The sequence below is a fragment of the Terrapene carolina genome, unplaced genomic scaffold (assembly GCF_002925995.2).
Source record: "Terrapene carolina triunguis isolate 2854851 unplaced genomic scaffold, T_m_triunguis-2.0 Scaffold88, whole genome shotgun sequence".
Classification (NCBI taxonomy): Eukaryota; Metazoa; Chordata; order Testudines; family Emydidae; genus Terrapene; species Terrapene triunguis.
Window position 1 is genome coordinate 28,617,567 of NW_020664439.1, and position 19,499 is coordinate 28,637,065.

The 19,499-nt window shown below is 41.9% G+C and overlaps 1 protein-coding gene across 1 annotated transcript in view; it reads left to right on the forward strand.

Annotated features, from left to right (window-relative positions):
• The first annotated feature begins 7,517 nt into the window (after positions 1 to 7,517).
• GFM1 (G elongation factor mitochondrial 1) overlaps positions 7,518 to 19,499 on the forward strand; it is a 46,676-nt gene continuing 34,694 nt past the window's right edge. The window contains exons 1-6 of the mRNA XM_024192662.3: positions 7,518 to 7,628; positions 10,658 to 10,810; positions 11,455 to 11,587; positions 13,377 to 13,581; positions 14,401 to 14,517; positions 16,030 to 16,180. Coding sequence (XP_024048430.1) covers positions 7,554 to 7,628; positions 10,658 to 10,810; positions 11,455 to 11,587; positions 13,377 to 13,581; positions 14,401 to 14,517; positions 16,030 to 16,180 — 834 coding nt within the window. The 5' untranslated portion in view covers positions 7,518 to 7,553. The remainder of the gene's footprint in view (positions 7,629 to 10,657; positions 10,811 to 11,454; positions 11,588 to 13,376; positions 13,582 to 14,400; positions 14,518 to 16,029; positions 16,181 to 19,499) is intronic.

The window sequence follows — 19,499 nt, forward strand, 5'->3', positions numbered from 1 at the left end:
TGTTACTAAGACCCATTTGTAGTTCATACATCTTACAGTCAGAGCCAGACTTATTTACAGATAATAATTCTTAATCTGAAAATGTACTGTCCTTGGATACTAACCAATGTACAAATTTGAGGCCTGATCCCACTTTCATTGACGGTAACGTGGATCTTGCCATTGATTTCATTTAGAGCAAGATTAGGCCCTTAATGTATGTTTCAGTTTTGTCACCTAGATTCTCTAATAACAAGCAATGTAACCGAACACTTAGACATTAGAATTGTAATGTAATATTAAAATCAAATCAGAAGGAAATCTTCTGTTTAGGAGATTCTGTAACTTAATAAAAAAAATTCTACATCTTACAGCCCTTCATATTATTTGACTATACTTGACCTTTTCTTTTTACATCTTTTATGTGTGTACTTGAATAGGAAACATTACTGACACATACATAAAGTACTTCATTCTTTATTAAATAAGCAGATACTATGATTGTAAAGAAGCAGTGGAGGACTAATACACATTGCTGAATTTGATGTAATGTTAAATCTAAAAGTTAATGCAGGAAAAGTTGTTTCTAAAAGTATAAAAATATAATTCTTTGGTTAATAAAGAGTTGTTTATTCTTTAACTTTTTGATTTTTTGCTTAGTTTGTACCACAATGTGCATTGTGTTTGGTTTGGGCTGTTATAAATACTTTTTCATACAGCAATATTCTGTAGGGAAGTAAATGTGCTGGCTGTTAAAAGAAAAACATGCAGCTAAAATAATGCAACAAGGATAAGATAGGAAAACTATTCTCAATATCTCTGTGCAGTGACTAGGATGGATTTCAGACAGGTGATTCTTTCAATTGGTAGAGTACTCCTCTTTAGTATCACTGACTAATGCATGGCATCACAGAAAATTCAGATTCAAGCTGTCCAGTGTTACAGTTCTTTGCCTAAGTCAAGGCAAATGAAACATCTCCTGTATTCAGCTTAGTTTCTCACCTGGCTGGGTTTTGTTTTGTATTTTTCTTTCTGGCTTCACCAGGTTGTCTGGCTTCTTCCAATCTTTTTTTGCAATATAGATGCTTATGCATTAGCACAGAGACCATTAACTCTTTTTGCAGCAACCACTGAACGGCTTTCAAATGGTTGTAACATTTGGGCATTACTGACCTTGAATTTGTAGCCTCTATGTGAAAGGCAGGCTCCATATTCTCATATCAACAATCCCCTTATCTATACAATTCCCCAACCACAATTGCATTAGTGCCAAATGCAGTACTCAACAGAGGCCAGGGATTGCATAAACATGCACATTGAATTACTGCCTTGTCCTAGCCATGCAGGAATAAAGACAAGATAGGAGGAGTGTGGTTTTAATTAGATTGCAACTTCATTAGTTCATTGGGGAAATATCTGGCAATGAACTGTAAAGTCGAGGACATCGTTTCCTAAAGTTTCCAACTTTTGGGAGGGCTGCCATCAGCCCTTCTCCTTTCCAACCTAGTCCTTCCTTGTTGCTGGGACTCCTCGCTCATAGGTCATGATTCAAACACATTGTATTGTGCTCTACATGTTACTGCAGTTCAATTTAGGAACTTTCATGAGGACTCTAAAAAAAGAAAACTAGCAGATACCTTTGTGTGTATTTAAAATATACCAGTAAAAGTGCCAACTCTTCCACAAATTTTCCTGAGGGTGATTCCCTGTACTATTTTTCGTTTTTTAAATGTTCTTAGGGGACAGACGCTGAAAGTGTCAGAAACTCTAATTCAGTTGACATTGTCACGTGCAGAGAGGTTCTAGAATAAAATTACATATTCTAACAAGCTTCTATTAGTTCTTGTGCCATAAGTCATGTTTTCACTCAGTGTGAAAGCTGTTTGAGGATGTCATCTCAAAGTTTCAAAGCCTCAGAAGATAAATTGAGGTCCACACCTAAATCCAGTTTGTCCCACTAGCAAAGGAAAGTAATGCCTCTGATCATGAACACCCTGCTGGGTGGTGAGAATTTCCTGACTAGTGCTAGGATTGAAAGAATACTTTGCTCAAGGATGTGGTATAAATGAAAGCCTCATTGTGTAAAAAGTCTTTTGTCCAAGACACTAGAATCTTTTGCTCTTTAATGTTTTCCTGAAGTGACTAACCAAATCAATATTTTAAAATGTACAAATCTAGAGATGGAGTGATGCTGCAGGAATAGAGAGGAGCAGTGAGGCAGGAGAAAAACGTGTTTACTAGCTGAACACTAGCATTCACCCAAAGTGAGACTCTGTCTTTTGGAGGGTTTAATTATGAACTATTTAGCCATATCCAGAAACTCTTGTTGGATATTTTAAAAAGAAAAAATCCCTGGTGAGTAACAAACTTCATCTGTGTGTAGTTACTTAAATTTATAAATCTGACACCTATCCCATTCTTTGCTTACTTTTAAATAATTCTATGCTCTTGAAGGTAGGATGGTTGAAGACTATTCCTTTGAGTGGTAATGCACCTGAGATATAAAATGCTCCACATGAGGTTATTATCAGATGAGGTTACCCCCGCCCCCCATACCTATCCTTGACTAGTGAAATCTACCCTGGCAGAGTAAAAGATGACACACCGGAAATGAGTTTCACTAGGGAAAGAACCTGTTCTTCCACCTGCCTGATGAAAGATTTGTGGTTGAACCTGCAATGGTTGGGATATGTATGAATTCATTTTCCCAGTGTAGTGATTCCAGAACCTGTGACAACCCTACAGTATTCTGTTATTAAAACTCAGTATTTAGTGCCTAATTTTCCCAATGGCCTCAGTCTGGCGTCTGAACTTTGGTGCCCAACATTCAATTTACATGTATATTTGCATACAGCGTCAACTAGGTAGACATCTGTGAGACTTGTGCATGTAAAATTCAAATTTACATCACATTGGATTTTGAGTCCTTAGATGTATTTGTGCAACTGAATACTCAGGCACTGAGTCAGCAAAGCACTTAAGCATCAGCCAAGAAGCTTCTTATTGGAAGGCCAAATTACTCCTGCCCTACTTATAAACGCAATCCCTTTGGAGTCAGTAGAACTTATTGCAGGAGTAAGATGACACCAAATTAGATCACAAATTCTAACACGCAATGTACCAGTTTGACTAGATGGAGGTTCATATTATTTGTATTACAGTAGCACTTAGAGGTATCAATTGAGATAAAAAACCACATTATGTTAAGCATTGCACAAACACATAATAAGAGACAGTCCTTGCCCTGATGAGTACAATTAGGGACACAAAGAGTAGGAGGGGAAATTTGCACAGAGAGTTGAAGTGACTTGTACAGTGTGTCACAGCTGCTCAGTGCAAATTTTTCTCAAAATGTGTCGACACACTTGGTAGTTGAAGTTCTGTTTCCTTAATAGTAATATAAACAAAGAAAATGGATTTATTTGTACAAAACTTAGTCTAATTCTGCCTGTTCAGCCCTATTGACTTGTGGGGATACGAGAGTATAAGGGCAGAATTTTATGGTGTATTTAGTTTCCATCAAGGTATTTTTGTTTCCTGGCTGTACATTAATGTGCACCTGAACACTTAAACAGTAAGTGCTGCAGTAGTTCCTCTATCCTCCCTCCCTTCCTCCCACCCCACCCACCCACCGCACAAAGCATGTGTTAAACTTCAAGGACAATAAATCATGTAATTGACATCTATGATAGAACAGCTGACGAAGGCTTCAATCAGAAAGGAATTTCCCAGACGTGGATACTGCTTGCAAGCTTTGTGTTGTATGTGCCATGGCATATACATTTTGTACGTATCTAAAGTTACCAATCAATTTAGGAATGCCAAACATAGAAGTACAGTACAGAGAGGTGTGGATACACAAATGTATGAATTATTTGGCTAGAGGCCAGAGTTGGTTCTTTTAATAACTCTGATCTCCAAACATACTAACGAATTAAAAGTTGAACTAAAATAACTGAAGAATATATATTCCTATCCAAAGAACCAAACGCATTTTCTGCCTTCCTTTGGAAAAAAGACTGTTCAACTTGCTGAAGTTCAAGTTGTGAGTAGAGTTGCTGTTATTACTAGAACGATCTAAGGTTGTTTGGAACGAACTACATATGAAGTAGTGATCCATTTAGGCAGACTTCCATGATGGCTGTAATGCTGATAACTACTCTGAAAAAACGGAAAAGTGCAAATATGATAACCTTTTGTAGTGGTGAATAGCAGTGAATTAAGGGATGGTACTTATAGGATAGCTATTGTGACAATGTTTTAACCAATTTAGGTCACTAGATATTCAAATTTCAGTCTTATTGCATCAAACACGTCTGCCTGCCCCAGCGCAACATACTGCATTAGGAATGTTTATACATCTCTCCTTGCCATCATTAAGCCCTGCTCTGAAGTACAGATCCAGTGTACTCTGAGGAGAATTTCACAGCATAAAAAACCAAATTAAAGTTTTAAATCTTCCACTTTGGCACATATTTGTGTTCAGGGTGTGATAACTGCTTATAATAGGTGGCAGAATAAAGCAGGGTGTAATGCATGTGTTGTGCTTATGCATATAAGTATAATCAAAAACTGTATAGCAGTGACAGCACAAATATTCTGAATGTTTCTGCTTCCTTGCTGCCAATAAGCCACCATAATTGTGTCTCCCGATAAAATAATTATTAGAATTTAGCGCAGCCTAGCTTTTAATTTTCCCCTGCCCTCTTTGAAAATGGTTTAATGATTTACACTGGGGCTTGGAAAATCAATTTACCATTGGCAAGTGGGGAACTTTTCTTGGTGAAGGAGGGTGCATGACATAAATTACTGCAGAATGTAGCCTTTCATTAAAAAAATAAATCCATATATTGTGAAGACAGCTATAAGAATGTCAACTAGTTCAGGACTGTCTTCCTGCTGCTATCCAGCTCTAGTGCCTCTGCTGCTGCTCAGTGTAAGCAGTGACACATAAAGATGGAGCAGTGAAACTGACAAATATGTCAGTTTTACTCCTCCACTGCAAGACAAAGTTCTGAGCACCTCTTAAGTTCTGGGGAAGGAGGGGGGGAGTGGATGAGCGGAAGCCCGCCCACAACTAAAGGCCCCTCTCCCAGCCTAAGGGGAGGAGCCGCTGAATCCAGGTCTCAACTGAAGTCAGGAAACTAATGGAAAACAGGAGTGAGGGTTACAGGGTCAAAATCAGGGATCCAGAAGAGGACACTGAGCAGAGAACCCTGGACAGCACCCACTGCTCCTTGAAGGAGTCCAGGAAGCCAGTGGATGCGGCCCAGAGGATCTCTGCCCAGATATGTGATCTGAGGGAGGAGCAGAAATAGGCCCCACAGTTACAGAGCACCTCTGTCCAACATCCTCCTCCCGTATGGCAAGTTCCGAGCAGCTGCAGAGGCAGTCCTTGGAGTTACTAAAAGAAAAGGTATGCAGTGGTGACATCTTTCCCTCCATCCATCCACACTCCCTAGCCCTCCTTCTCTCCCCCTGCACAAAAGCCATGAGTCCAGAGAAGATGGGGAGAGGGGAGGGGAGAAATAGAATAATGGAGACTGCCCTCTCACAGCAGGCAGGATGCTCTTGGGAAAGATAGTAGTAGTTGGAGACCTTTCTACCCTCAGTCAGGAGGCTAGGGGAGGGGTAGAGAACATCAGAGACAGACATCCTGCCTCCTTATAACATCTAGGAAACTCTGTGTACAGAAGAATAGGTGGGATCCTCCACACCTGCAGTAGAGAAGAGTCTCCTCTGGGAAGAGAACAGATAGTGAGGTTCCTTTTCCCTTTCAGCAGTTAGAACAAGGAGGAAGCTTAACATTTGCTACATATACTGGTCAGTGACATATGGAATATTAAGGCCACAAGCAGTTTCTGGGCCAGCACCCTAGTAAAAATCTCAGAACCTTCCAGCCCTTTTGCTGCAGCAGGCTTCTTACCAAGATGTTGTCCTTGGATCTGTCTGGTGTCCACCTTCATCCCATCCCTAGTACATCAGGCTCTTGGTTAGCAGATGTTTGGTGTATTTTTTTCAAGTCTTCTATTACATATTTATAGTACAGTTTATCCCAAATGATCTGCGAAGCAGTGCCCCTGAAATGCACCCACCTGTGGGTGGACAATAACATGCACTGCAGTATTGCAGGAGGGGAATTCAGTGAGGTACCCTCAGGTATACATGTTTCTTGGACCTTTACTGTCAACAAAGAACTGACTCAGCTTTAATTTTTAAGATTTTGTCGGAAAGACACACAAGCCCCATCCTCCTCCCTTTCACGCACATTTATAGTGCATGGTATGGTATGATATTTTCCTACTTTAGAAAGACAGTAAGTGGGGTTTGCTGCAATTTGAACTTATGATTCCAGGGTGTCTTAAGTCTTTATACTTGGTTTATGCCTTTAAGCCATTCCATCCTGTTCATTTTTGGGACTGAATTCTTCCTATTACTGAGAACTGCTTGGCCACCACTGACTAGTCTTTAACATTCCAGAAAAGTCCTATTTATCTAACTAATTTTTGTACCCATCCCACTTATATCACAAAGGGGTCCAACATGATACGGTTTCTAGGGGGTACTGTAATATAAATAACAGGTATAAACACTCCATCTCATTATTGCTGTGCCTAGATTTGAATTAAGACATTGTTTTCCAGATTAATCTAGATATTGTAATCAGTGTGTCTGGGGGTGGGGAAGGCCACTGTATTAATAATATATTTTATACAAAACACTTAATATACTATACACCTGCAGTACTACTGAAACACAGCCCTCACTAGCCTGAAAAGTGCTGGTGGACAGCACAGTAGGACAGGGAAGGGAATTTTCTCACCGTGGTCACACTGACAACAACTCGCATGATATTTGGTGTAGTTTTTAAGCTCCAGCTCCTGGAATCAAGTGATTACAGGAGAATCACAGCTTTCATTTTTAAAATTTTTAACTTTCTAACCTTCATGGTTGAGGAAAAGGAAGCTTGAAAAATGTGATTCCCGGGCACCCTAAGGCTCATAATCCAGGAGGCCAATACACAGAATCCAACCTTTATTAGTATTATTATTATTGTATTAATACTAATAATATATTTATTATTATTTAAAAAATCTTGTGATTTTTAAGCCAGGTTTATCGAATGCTTGGGGTTGGCAATCCTGAGGACACCTTTCCTTATGCTGCCACTGGGCAATTCACCGCCCGTGCCTCAGTTTCCCCAGCTGTAAAAGGACGCCAGCGACACTGACCTCTTTGTAAAGCGCTGCGCACCCCATTGCTGGCGCGTGCTAGGAGAGAGCGAGGCATTCATTAATTATGATGACTGCCCCCGCCAGTGGGAAGCGCCCCATGGAAGCCACACGAAACGGAAGGGCCTGGCTCCCAGCCATACAGACCCTCATCCCGGTGGCTCGAGCAGCGCCCTGTGCTCGCCGAGCCCCTGCCCCTCCCGCCCTGCAGGTGGCGCTGCCAGGAGCCAAGTCCGTGGCCGGGCTGGTCCCCTCCGTGCCCCGGAAGTGTTACCCAGCCGGGCCGGAAGCGCGCGGGCAGCAGGACATTGACGGTCAGAGCCTGAGGGGGAGCGGTGCGCCATGCTGCAGCTGCTCAGAGCCGGGCTGGTGCTGGGGCCCCGGCGGCGTCAGGGCTCGGCGCTGTTGTGGCAGCAGGTACTGGGCCAGGCGAGCAGCCTCGCTTGTTTCCGCGGGGCCAAGCTGGCCCGGGGGCCGGAGTCCCTCTGGGTGGGAGAGTAGCCCCCGGCCCGGGGAGTGTCGGCAAAGGGCCAGTTCCTGCCCCGGCCGCTCGGGGCTGTTACCGTCGTGTCAGGGGCGAGGGCTGTCCGGGCTGGGGGTAGCAGGCAGGGCTTTGGAGCGGAGCTGCAGGTTTTTGCCTGGAGCTGGAGCGGAGCCGGAGCACAGCTCCAAAGGGAATACCACGCTCCCTCTGCCACTAGGTGTAAAGCCCGGACTCGCCTGCCTGACGTGCGTCTGGCAGGGTTCGTGATCTTTGGGGGGAAAGCCTGGGATGGGTTCCCCTCCCCCCCAGGCATGGGATGGGCGATGGGCAGGGATTCATGGAGTCTAGGGGAAGCATCACAGTTCTGGCAGACTTCCAGGCAGACCCCAGGCTCAGAGCAGAACTAAGGGAGTTTGAGTGTGTGTAAAGTGGAGCAACCCATCTCATATGCCACCCAAAAGATGTGCTGAACATCCTCCCCCCGCCCTGTCAAAACAGCAGGCGTCTGCAGAGTTCTATGCCCAACTCATAAAAGTTCATGGTCACTTAGGGTATGGCTACACTGCATTGTGAACCCAGGTCTGTGGGACTTAAACTTGTGGGGTTTCCAAGTCCACGATTTAGCATTCACACTGTACTTAAACCTGGGTTTATAATTGCAAGACTGGGGTTTTACAGCTGTGCAAATGCATCCATATTCAGGTCTGCAGTTTGAGATGTGTCCACATTGCAAAATGACAGGGCTTGGACCTGAATCACAGTGGGACTCTGGCTCTGACTCACCCCCCTAGTAGAGACCTAGGACTCCGGTCCTGAGTGATCACTGACTTGAGTTAGACTGATGTGTCTGGATGGAAGGGGGGTTAGGGCTCAAACCTGAGTCAAAGCCAAGCTTTAATGTGCAACGTAGACAAACCTTAAACCTGTGGGACTCTTGGCAAAAGTATGGGATTAATCTTTGCATCTTGACCAAATTACATCCTAGTTTAGTCAGTGGTCCTTTGTGGCTCTCAAGTGCTAGAACAATCCTGCAGTGGTTGGGTTGCAAACCCCACAGGATAATGTTTAAATCCAAACAAAGAATAAAAGCTTTTGTTGGAAATAAAAATGCCCTTAATATATATATTTAAGTCTTTGTTCACAAAACTTAAATGTATGTCTGAAGTGATCTGAAAGTGTCCTTGTAGACCGTGCATACATCCTTGTGAGGCAGGTAAATGTTATCTCAGTTTTACAGACATCAAAGTATGACTTGACTGATTTAAAGGCCATGCAGACTCAATGATGGAGCTGGAAACAGAATTAAAGAATTTTGGCTTCTATACCTCAGCTCTAATCACCAGACAAATCTTCCTAACATTGCCTTGATCATTGTATTCTACCAACTCAGTACCCCCCAGTCTCACTTGGATACAGTATGTTGCTGCTTCTTTTCTACTATAACACAATGTTAGAATATAATGCTTAACCCCCCCTCTGCTTTAGTTGAGGGCTCTAAACTAAGGAACAGGTCCCTTCTTCCTGCAGTTGTGGTTCGTATTTCTTAGGGCTCTGTAAATTCTGTTAATTGTATTCCTAGTCCTCTCTTGTTACTGACCTGCCTCTGCACAGAACTGCTCTATGCTTATTCACCTTCACCCTGATCTGCCCTCCCTATAGGTTTTGCTTCTCACCTGCAGCTTACTGGCATGGGACTTCATCTGCACAGAGATTACTTTTTTTATTTAAGCCTCTTACCATTGTAATAGTGATGCCAATAACGGTGGGAGCACTTCCATGGACACATTGGCATTGACTAGAAATTAAGAGGAGATGAATGGAAAAAAGGAAACTAAATGGAGGGCAATATCTTAGAGCATGGAAAGTAAGACTAAGAAAAGTAGTAGGTAGACCTAGAGAACAGAGTGTGGAATGAAGGGATAGAAAAGAAGGGAGACAGGGTGAGTCCATGTCCTCAGTTTCACACACACAACACTTTTAGGGATGAACTCACCAATAATGGCTATCTTATCTGCTCACTTTCAGATGTTCCTGATCTCTCCTGTCACCTTGCGACCTACTGTCTCTCTGCTGCTCCCGTTAGGCATAAAGGCATAGGCTTTCATACATTGTCCAAAGACCTCTTAAATCCACAGTATGGCCCTCCTCACAACAGGAGAGCTAGGAGGCTGCTTGAGTGAATTAATAGCTGGTAAATGTAGGGAAAAGTAAGGGTATGTCTACACTACGGGATTAATCCGAATTTAGATAATTCGAATTTGGGAAACAGGTTGTATAAATTCGATTGTGCGCGGCCACACTAAGCACATTAATTCGGTTTTTAACCACATTAATTCGGTGGTGTGCGGCCACACTACCCCATTAATTTAACCACAGTAATTCGGTGGTGTGCGGCCACACTAACCCTAATTCGAATTAACAAAATCGATTTAGGCGCTACTCCGCTCGTCGAGGTGGAGTACAGAAATCGATTTTAAGTGCCCTTTAATTCGAATTAACTGGCTCTGTAGTGTGGACGGGTGAAGGGTTAATTCGGATTAACGCTGCTAAATCCGAATTAAAGTCGTAGTGTAGACCAGGCCTGAGACTGCTACTTCACACATTGTCTTTGAATGTGTGCAGCATCTTCCCTGGTATCCCAGAAAGCAAGAGGGTGCAGGGAGCAAGTTTCTCTGAAACCTCATTGCAGCATCTCTCTCTGCTTGCCCAAGGGAGTGGCAGGCTAAGTGCAGGGTTGATTGGGCCTTAGGTTGGAGGCTGTCTGCTGCCCTAGTTGGGTGGGGGTTCTGGAATATGCTTAAGGCTACTCGGATTAATTGATTTATTTCCTATCACAGTAAAACAGAGAAAAGAATCACTTTATTGGTCACAAGTTACCTTCCTTGAGGCATGCTTATGGTGAGCCATTGTTGTTCTGACATGGACAAAAGGGGCCGAACTGCCTTCTGCTCTTGTTTTTCAGTTTCTCTTGAACGGCTGCAGACAGTGTTCTTCAGGAATCATTCCCAATGAGAAGATTCGCAATATTGGAATCTCTGCTCACATTGACTCTGGGAAAACGACATTAACAGAACGAGTCCTTTTTTACACTGGGAGGATAGCACAGATGCATGAGGTTTGTCTCTGAATTACTGGTATGACACTCATTTTGGTGGCGTGGGGATTTTGAACGTTATATGCAATGATTCAGCTATTGAGTTGTCTAGAATTGTTGAACCACAAAGAGTACTGAATGGAATGAGAAGGTTGTGCTTAAAGGCCCATTGATCCTGTTTGAAATACAAGCCAAGTGGGGAATCCTAGAGACAGCTTTCTCATGTTGCTCTTTGACTCCTCCCTTAAGTCACACACATTTGCTGTCACATACACGCCCCCGCAACCCCTTCCCCCCAAACAAAAAACCCCCAACAGACCCACCATCAGCATAAATGGAAAACTTCTCCATGCAGTCAAAGGTGGACATGACAAACTGGAATAGAAAACATAAAGAATGTGCTCACTGGCTCCAGATATGTTGGCTTATTAAATTCACAGTGAAATAGAAATAGTTTGCAATGGCTTTTTGACCACCAGGTCTTCTTCAGGAATGATATGCAAAGGAAAGAGCAAAGCTAGTTAGAATTGTAGACTTGTGCCACTAACTCAGCTGAATTTTGTTGCCTGTGTTAAAGATGCTTAGTCAGTGCTTATTCAGGCAAAATTCTCATTGAAGCCATTGGGAGATTTTCTTGCAGTAAATACTTTGCTTTTTGCCTTTAGGTAAAAGGTAAAGATGGAGTTGGGGCTGTCATGGATTCTATGGAGCTGGAACGACAGCGCGGTATCACAATTCAGTCTGCAGCAACATATACCATGTGGAAGGACACCAACATCAACATCATAGATACACCAGGTAACGTGAACTCTGAGAACTTTGTAAATGCTACCCTAACCAAAATATCTTGTGTCCAAAGAAGACATTGATTCTCCCCCACCACTGTTACCAATCTGATAACAGTAATCTAGCTAAAAGCAACAGAGAGTCCTGTGTTGCTTTTTACAGATCCAGACTAACACGGCTACCCCTCTGATACTTGAGTAATCTAGCTGTTTATCTGAGCTTATCACACAAAGTGTTGCACTGAACAGAGACTTCCATGTATGTGTTTCTGTCTGTTCGCCAGTGTGGAAATCAACAGAGCAGAGGAAATTCAGTGTGTAATTGTTTTGGGAATCATTAGTTGCCTCACCAACTGTGGAATGCAGGTTTGTCCACAGTCTTTTTGCATCTTGTTTCAATGTAGTTTGTAAGCTCCTCAGGCCAAGGCACAGACTTCTTTTGGTCTATAAATGCACATTAATGGCACCATCAAAACAGTGCATAATAATAAAGGCGGAAAGGTATTACAGCTCTGTTCCCAGCAGCCTTTTCCAAAAAGTATTTGACACTTTTGCATGTTTCTGCTGTACTTGGGGGTAACCATGTAAAACTCACTGCTCTACTGGAGTCTTGTTTGAGGGTTGAGTATGACAAAGATACCGACTTAGATTCTCTTTATGACAGTCATCTCTTGTAGAATGTGGTTGAGAACATTAGAGCAACTGGACCAAATGTTTATCTCAATCCCAGTTGAAATGGTTTAAGATACAGAGCACTTCATCTCCAAGGCCCCCTTCTTGGCAGGAGCCTCCATGCAGGGGTCTCCCACGTGAAGCTCATTGGAATTAGGGGCCTTTGGTATAGACTGAAAATGCTTAATGTCTTTACCATTCTTCAGTGTCCTGTGAAATGCACTTGTGGTTCCTGGCTTCTGGTAGACAACTGTGATGGTTTTAACTATGTGGACAATTAGCTTCTTTGTTGGCAGTATTAAAAGAGAGACCAAGGCTGAATAGCAATGGGCAAAAAATAGTTACTTTTAACATTGATCCCTCCAGAACAGATATGAACCACATTTCTGGGACAGAGAGGATGACTGTTGGTACCTAAGCAGTATCTGGTAAATAGGCAAGGTACAATGTCCTCACCTATGCTTCTAATAACATCTTGAATTGCTGAAACTGGAAGCATAGTAAATATCAGATCTGTGTTTCAATTTTTACTGCTGTTTATATCTTGTACTTCTGTCACCATAGTCTATGAAAAATAAACTTTTATTATATTTGTATTAATATAGCACCTAGGAGCCCTTGTCTTGGACCAGGACCCCATTGTGCTAGGTGCTGTACACAGAACAAAAAGACAACCTCTGCCCCAACAGCTTATAAACTAAGTGTTGGGCAAGAGACAGCAGATACAGAGGGAGATGGGGAGCACAAGAAAACAGTGAGACAATAGTAGTAATCATGATCAGCAGTGGTATCAGTGATTTTCATTTTTGTTTATACAGTAGTCTGCTTCAAATCAGTTTCCATTTCTGCCTTTTTTGCACTAGTATAATGTTGTAGTGAGTTGTAGTCACTGTATGGGGATTTCTATCTGATAAAATCAAAACGCTGTCCAGTGGAATTCCTTTAAAAACAATTTCTCAGAAACATTTTTCTTTTCAAAATCTAATTTTTGGACAAAATTTGACTTGACAGTGTCCCTTTCAGTATAGCTAAAGACTTATTCATGTGGATACAGAAGAGAAAACAACCCAATTGAGTGTAATTCCCTGCTGCAGCTTAAAACATCGCAGAAAATTGTTTTTCTCATTCAGGGCATGTGGACTTCACAATTGAAGTGGAACGAGCTTTAAGAGTTCTTGATGGAGCTGTCCTGGTGCTCTGTGCTGTTGGAGGAGTCCAGTGCCAAACAATGACCGTGAACAGACAAATGAAGCGTTACAATGTCCCGTGTTTAACATTCATCAACAAACTGGACAGAATGGGCTCAAATCCAACCAGAGCTGTGCAACAATTGAGGTAACTAATGTGTTTAGCTTGTTTGCAGTGCAGTTCCAAACTGTTTGTGATGTTTCTTGATGTTCAGAGTAGATGTTAATGAGCCTGTTCAGCTTGTGTGTTCTGAGAACAATGCATAGCTTCAGGTTACATCAGATGGTAGCAAGGTAACAGAAACAACTCTTCTTTAACGTTACCATAAGGTGGTACCAAAATAACTCTCCCATTGATAAAACAGCTGTCAATGTCAGCCTAGGTTATGAAACTTTCATTTCCCAAAAAGAAGCCAGTTTCATGGCTACTGAATTGGGTCTGTGCCTCATTTGGACTCATTATGATAATGGAGATGTTTATGGAGTCATTTATAAAGATTTAATAAGAAGATTACCTCTGCACTAGGATAATAATAGTGCTGCAGTGTCCCATGGAGAAGGAGTAGGGACCTAAAGGTGGGGCAGGCGGTTGTCTTTAGCCTTGTATCTCATCTTTTTTCCCCATCCTCTTCCATCCTCTAAGTCTGTGCATAGATTCCATTCGTAATAGAAGAACAAGCTGGCTCCAAAGTACTAACGCACTTGAGGGAGAAGTAACCCACTGGATTAAAATTACTATTGAAAACAAACTAACATGGGTGAAAGCAAACCTTGATGTTCTGCCAGCATTTCAATTTCACTGGGGGCTCTCATGCTATGACATGAGCCAGTGAGGCTTTTCATTTGAGTGAGGGAAGGCTAGGTTATTGGTCCCGGGGACACTATTGAAGGACCCAGGTAAGACAGATGAGTTAAAATGCTCCCTTGTCTTGTACTGAGAACTAATTTATATTTTTAAACTTTTCAGATCCAAGTTAAATCACAATGCAGCCTTTATCCAGATTCCCATTGGCCTCGAGGGAAACTTCAGGGGGCTTATTGATCTCCTTGAGCAAAGGGCCATATACTTCGATGGTGACTTTGGGTAAGTGGTTGAAGGCATTTATTATTTGCTGAGACTACTCCCTGTTTGCTGAATGCTGAAACTGAGTAGAAAATTGTTCAAGTTGCCAAAAAAAAAAGACGTTTAAAAAAAAATTCTCTCTTGGTAGTGAGAGGGGTAGTTAGTGGCTTGCCTGGGAGGTCCGTGTTTGGTTGCCCAGATTTGGTAGCTGCATCCCTTTGATGGCCACCTGAATGTGGCTGAGAAGGTAAAACAGCACTGTTGTTCACTAAGGATATAGGGAATGCAATTCGATTGAGGATCCCAAATCTTGGCAATCTCTGTGGTTGTGGGCAAGGTGGGAAGACAACACAGTGTTAGATCACATATATGGCAGAAATCTGGAGCAAGATTTTTATTCTTGTGGCCATTGGTTAAGCTTGTTGAGTGAAATCCTGTCTCTATTCAACACAGTGGCAAGACTCCCATTGACTTCAGTGCATCTGGATTTCACCCATTATCTCTCATGAGGGTGATAGGCAAGGATCCCATTCCTCACTTCATGTTGGCTGTGAATAAAATATCCATCCATTCATAACTTAATAGGGGATGAGGCCCCTAACTTTGTATCTTTATTCAAAACTTGTTGAGATGCCAGTAGGGCCAGTTTAGGGTGCAGTTGTAGCTGCCGGAAACTTGGTGCAGCATGAATCAAAGGGGTCTGACATTACAGTTGTCCAGAGGACAACAATTCTGTTTTGTGGGAAGTTTTGAAAATAATTTTTGTTCCCCATTGGAAACAAAACAAGACCTTTCAAATGTTTTCACAAAAACAGAAGTTGGTTGAAATGTCAGTTTTCAGACCAAAACCGTAACTTTTTGATTTGGGAAGAAGAGTGTGTGTGTGTCTGTAGCCGAGGGGTTAGGATAGCCTACTGGCCTAGGTTGTGGGACACCCTGCTCTGCCTGATTCAGAATAGAGCTTTTCATCCCAGACCACTCTGCATCAGGCAGAGCAATGACTTGAACCACATCCCAGGCAAGTGCCCTAACCACCAGGCTAGAGAGCATGGCAGAGTCTCTCTCAACCTTCCCAGTGAGAACTTTGTCAAAACCAATATGTCTCTACGAAACGTTTTGGCTTTGACAAAACAGGATATTTTGACAAAATTTCATGTAGTCGAAAATGTTTGGATTAGCTCTAGTCTGGTTGCATCTAACCTAAAGAGTAGGAGATCTCCTGCTCTAAAACGAGGTCCAGTAGTGCCCGTTTGGTATGTGAGTCTTGGAATAAACTAAAGGTAAGGTGGAATTGAGGCTGATGTACAGATTGTTCCACTGCACTGCAAAGCCCTAACATGAACTGTTGAAGTTCCTCTGTGCTGTGGTGTTGGAGATGCAACATTGATAGACCTCAGTAACTTTATTACCCACCTAGATGCTGAGACTGTTGAACTGACTCAAAATTTCATGGCCACTGTGGTGCCCACATGGATGAAAGCTCAACTCACATGGCTGTCCATAAAACTGATCATGTTGTCTATGCCTTTGTAGTGAGACCATTAGATACGATGAAATCCCAGTTGAATTTAGAATAGAGGCTACAGAAAGACGCCAGGAACTGATTGAATGTGTTGCTAACTCAGATGAACAACTGGGGGAGCTGTTTCTGGAAGAGAAGATCCCTACAGTTACTGATTTAAAGGTAAATGATGATTCTTGAGGAACATGTATTATTTATTAGCGGTGAGATTTTTCAAAGCCTCCTATGGGATTCAGGTGCCTAAATACCATTACAATTGTTCTTTATATTACCCAAAGTGCGCCACAGTGCTACATATTGGAGGGCCACCATTACCCTTTAAAGTGTGCCTTTACCTAGAGGCACCACCTCCCTTGGGTGAGAGGCACGTTCGCTCCCTACATCAGCTCAGATGGCTAACAAGGCTGCCAGATGTGTTGGTGGGTTTTGTAATGTGGACAGAGAACTGGACTGACACCGCCAAAAGGTTGTGGGGTCTGGAGTGGATTTGAACTTTTATGTGCCCTTCATAACTCTGATAGTCTCCTCTATAAGTATGTCTACACTTCACACTAAGTCCAGGTCTGTGGGACTCAGGCTTGTGGAGTCAGTGTTTCCAAGCCAGTGCTTGAGTGTCCACACTGCATTGTAAACCTGGACCCAGGTGTCTCAGCTGTGCTAACGTGACCATACTGCACTACACAGAATTTGTGACTTAGGTCTCTTGATGTGACCTGCTTCCACACTGCATAATGACAGGACTTGGACCTGAGTTACAGCAGGACTCCCGCTCTGACCCACCTTCTAGCAGGTTCCTAGGACCTAGGTCCTGAGTGCTTGCTGACCCGTGTCAAACTGATTTGTGTGTGGTCAGAAAGGAGATCTGGGCTCAAATGTGAGTCAGACCCTAGGTTTAGTGTTCAGCAAAAACATATTCTCTATGCCCTTCTGAATCCTTGAGCCATCTATTTCGTCACCCAGGTTCTGTAAGCATTAGTCTATCACTGTTGATGGCCCTACTGATATTGAGGCATAGAGATTATGACGTGCTCAAAGTCACACAGCGATCCAGTAGCAGTGCTGATAATATATACATACTCCTGAGGGAATTCTGCACCAAAAAATTAAATATACTGCACCAAAAAAAATTACAAATTCTGTGCACAATATTTTAAAATTCTGCATATTTTAATTGTCAAAATAACACAAACACAATAACAATATAGTCACACCATTTTCAATCATTCTGGTAATTTATTTCAAAATACTTGTCAGCAAATAATTGAAAATGGTGTGATTATACTGTAGTTTGTGTGTTATTTTGACAATTAAAATGTGCAGAACTTTGCAGAGTTTAATTTTTTTTGGTGCAGAATTCCCTCAAGAGTACCAGGGTTCCAGGTTTGAATGTATTTTCGGTATCTCAAGAAAGTGGCCAAATCCATGCCAATAAGTGGGCACCATTTCACTGAATTGAACCCAGTTAGGCTAGGCTGAATTTACCTCAGACTTGATCATGGAAATCATAATTTTAAAACATAGCTTTAGATTTAAAAGTGCCTTTGTCAGCATCTCTTTACTCTGATAACAAGGGAGTCAATGTGCGATTGCCATTTTGTAATTGTTTCCTGTTCTATTCATGTTCTTATACTGCACTCATCACCATAGGAAGCAGCCCCCTGTACCTGCTATTAATGGTGTATTATGGAGGCACAATAGTCACTCAAAGTTAGGGATGCATTGAGGGTTCTATTGTAAACTTTATTTGGATGATCTGGGCCCCTAACTTTTGATTCGAGTAAGTGATTTGTTTGATCCTTTTATGTATGTAATGCAGATTGGGATTGAAAGAATATTGATTTTTTGCTCCATGGAGTTTTAATCATGAATTTGCTGTCCAGCATGTGCTCTGGCTTCAGGAGCACTCAGAAAGCTTATACCTCAAGATGCTATTAAAACATGTCATGATGGCAAAAGGCCTGATTTTTTGGAGGTGCTGAGCAGCTGTTGCTTCCAATGACTTCAGTGGGAATTCTGGGTGCTCTGCACATTTGAAAATCCGGTCCACTGTCCTTTATTTGATGAGATGTAAAGGCAAGAAAAACTAACTGGCCCACTCATAAAGCACCCCCTCTGCTGTGTGACTAAGACAGTCCTTTATAGTAGCCTTAGAGAACTGCAAAGCTCTTCTAGCCAGAGGAGGGAGTGTTGCAGTAATCTGTGCACTCTGTGTTCCTGTTGTGATTTGCTGTAAGAGAGGAGTGATTCTAAGAGTTTGTTGTTGGTAGTACCCAGTGGGATGTCTGGGAAGGCAGTCTGTTACAAAAGTAAATTTATCTATTCAGAGTGGCCTTGCTCTTATCCTCTCTCCTGAAAGCAAATTATTTAGTTATTTAATAGCTGTGACAGAGCAAAGGCGGGTTTACTTATACTAATTTTTTTCAGTGGCAGGCAATCAAGTTCTCGTTTAAAATATTTTTTCTTGGAAAACATGTTGGCTATCAATCCTGAAGGTCACAGTTTTAGTGGATGATCATTAAGGATCAAGTGCCTAAACAAATACCTGGTTCTCTGCTACCAAAACATTATTTGCAAGAAATTGTCTGATGTGCCCCAGCTCCTCAATGGAATGAAAATAATTTTCACAAAAAAAGAAATAAAATTACTTCTGTATCTCTAAAAAAATTATTGTTGATGAGAATTGAATGGAGCAATACATTTCCAATGTCTCATTAGGCTGGCAAAATAGGAATAATAGGCATTAACATAATTAAATAGGTTTCCAAAACACACACACTCGATGACTAGTTAAGCAGAAAAGATGACAATGGAATCTCATTTTTGTGCATGAATTTTGGTATATCTTCAAATATTAAAAAAAAAAAGAAAAAAGCATCCAGCAAGACTTTTTTCCAATTCAAGATCTGTAAGTTTTTTTCCAGTATCCTCCTTATGAACCATCTTGCTATTTCAAAATATTCTTTCTATCAAGAGAGCTTAAAAATAAAAGCAAGGTGGATGGTTAAGAGTTTGTGCTAATGGAAAAGACAAGTAAAATTATTTAATGTAGGCACCAACAATCCTTTTTTGCAAGTAGTTTGAGTTTTAGGATATTGTATAAAAGTCCTGATTACGTGGAAGAGCCATGTGTATCTGTAATGCCTCATGCTTAGGCCTGACCTCAGTGCAAATTGATTCCAGCCCTTCATTTAAGAGATCTTGAACCTCAAGCCTAAACTTCAGGTCTAAATTTTCAAAACTGACAAGTGATTTTGGATGCCTTAATTTGAGTGCTCAGTAATTTATAAAAATGGACCCCTTTAAATTGGGCAGTCAGATCACTAGACTAAATTTTCCATAATTGACCTTAGGTGAATGGAGCCCAAAATGGCCTTCAGTGGTGGTGATCCTGGGTTGCACTTAAATTCAAAAAGTGATCTTGGGCGTAAAAAGGTTGGAGACCACGGTGCTACATACATCATTAATGCTATAACAATGCTTC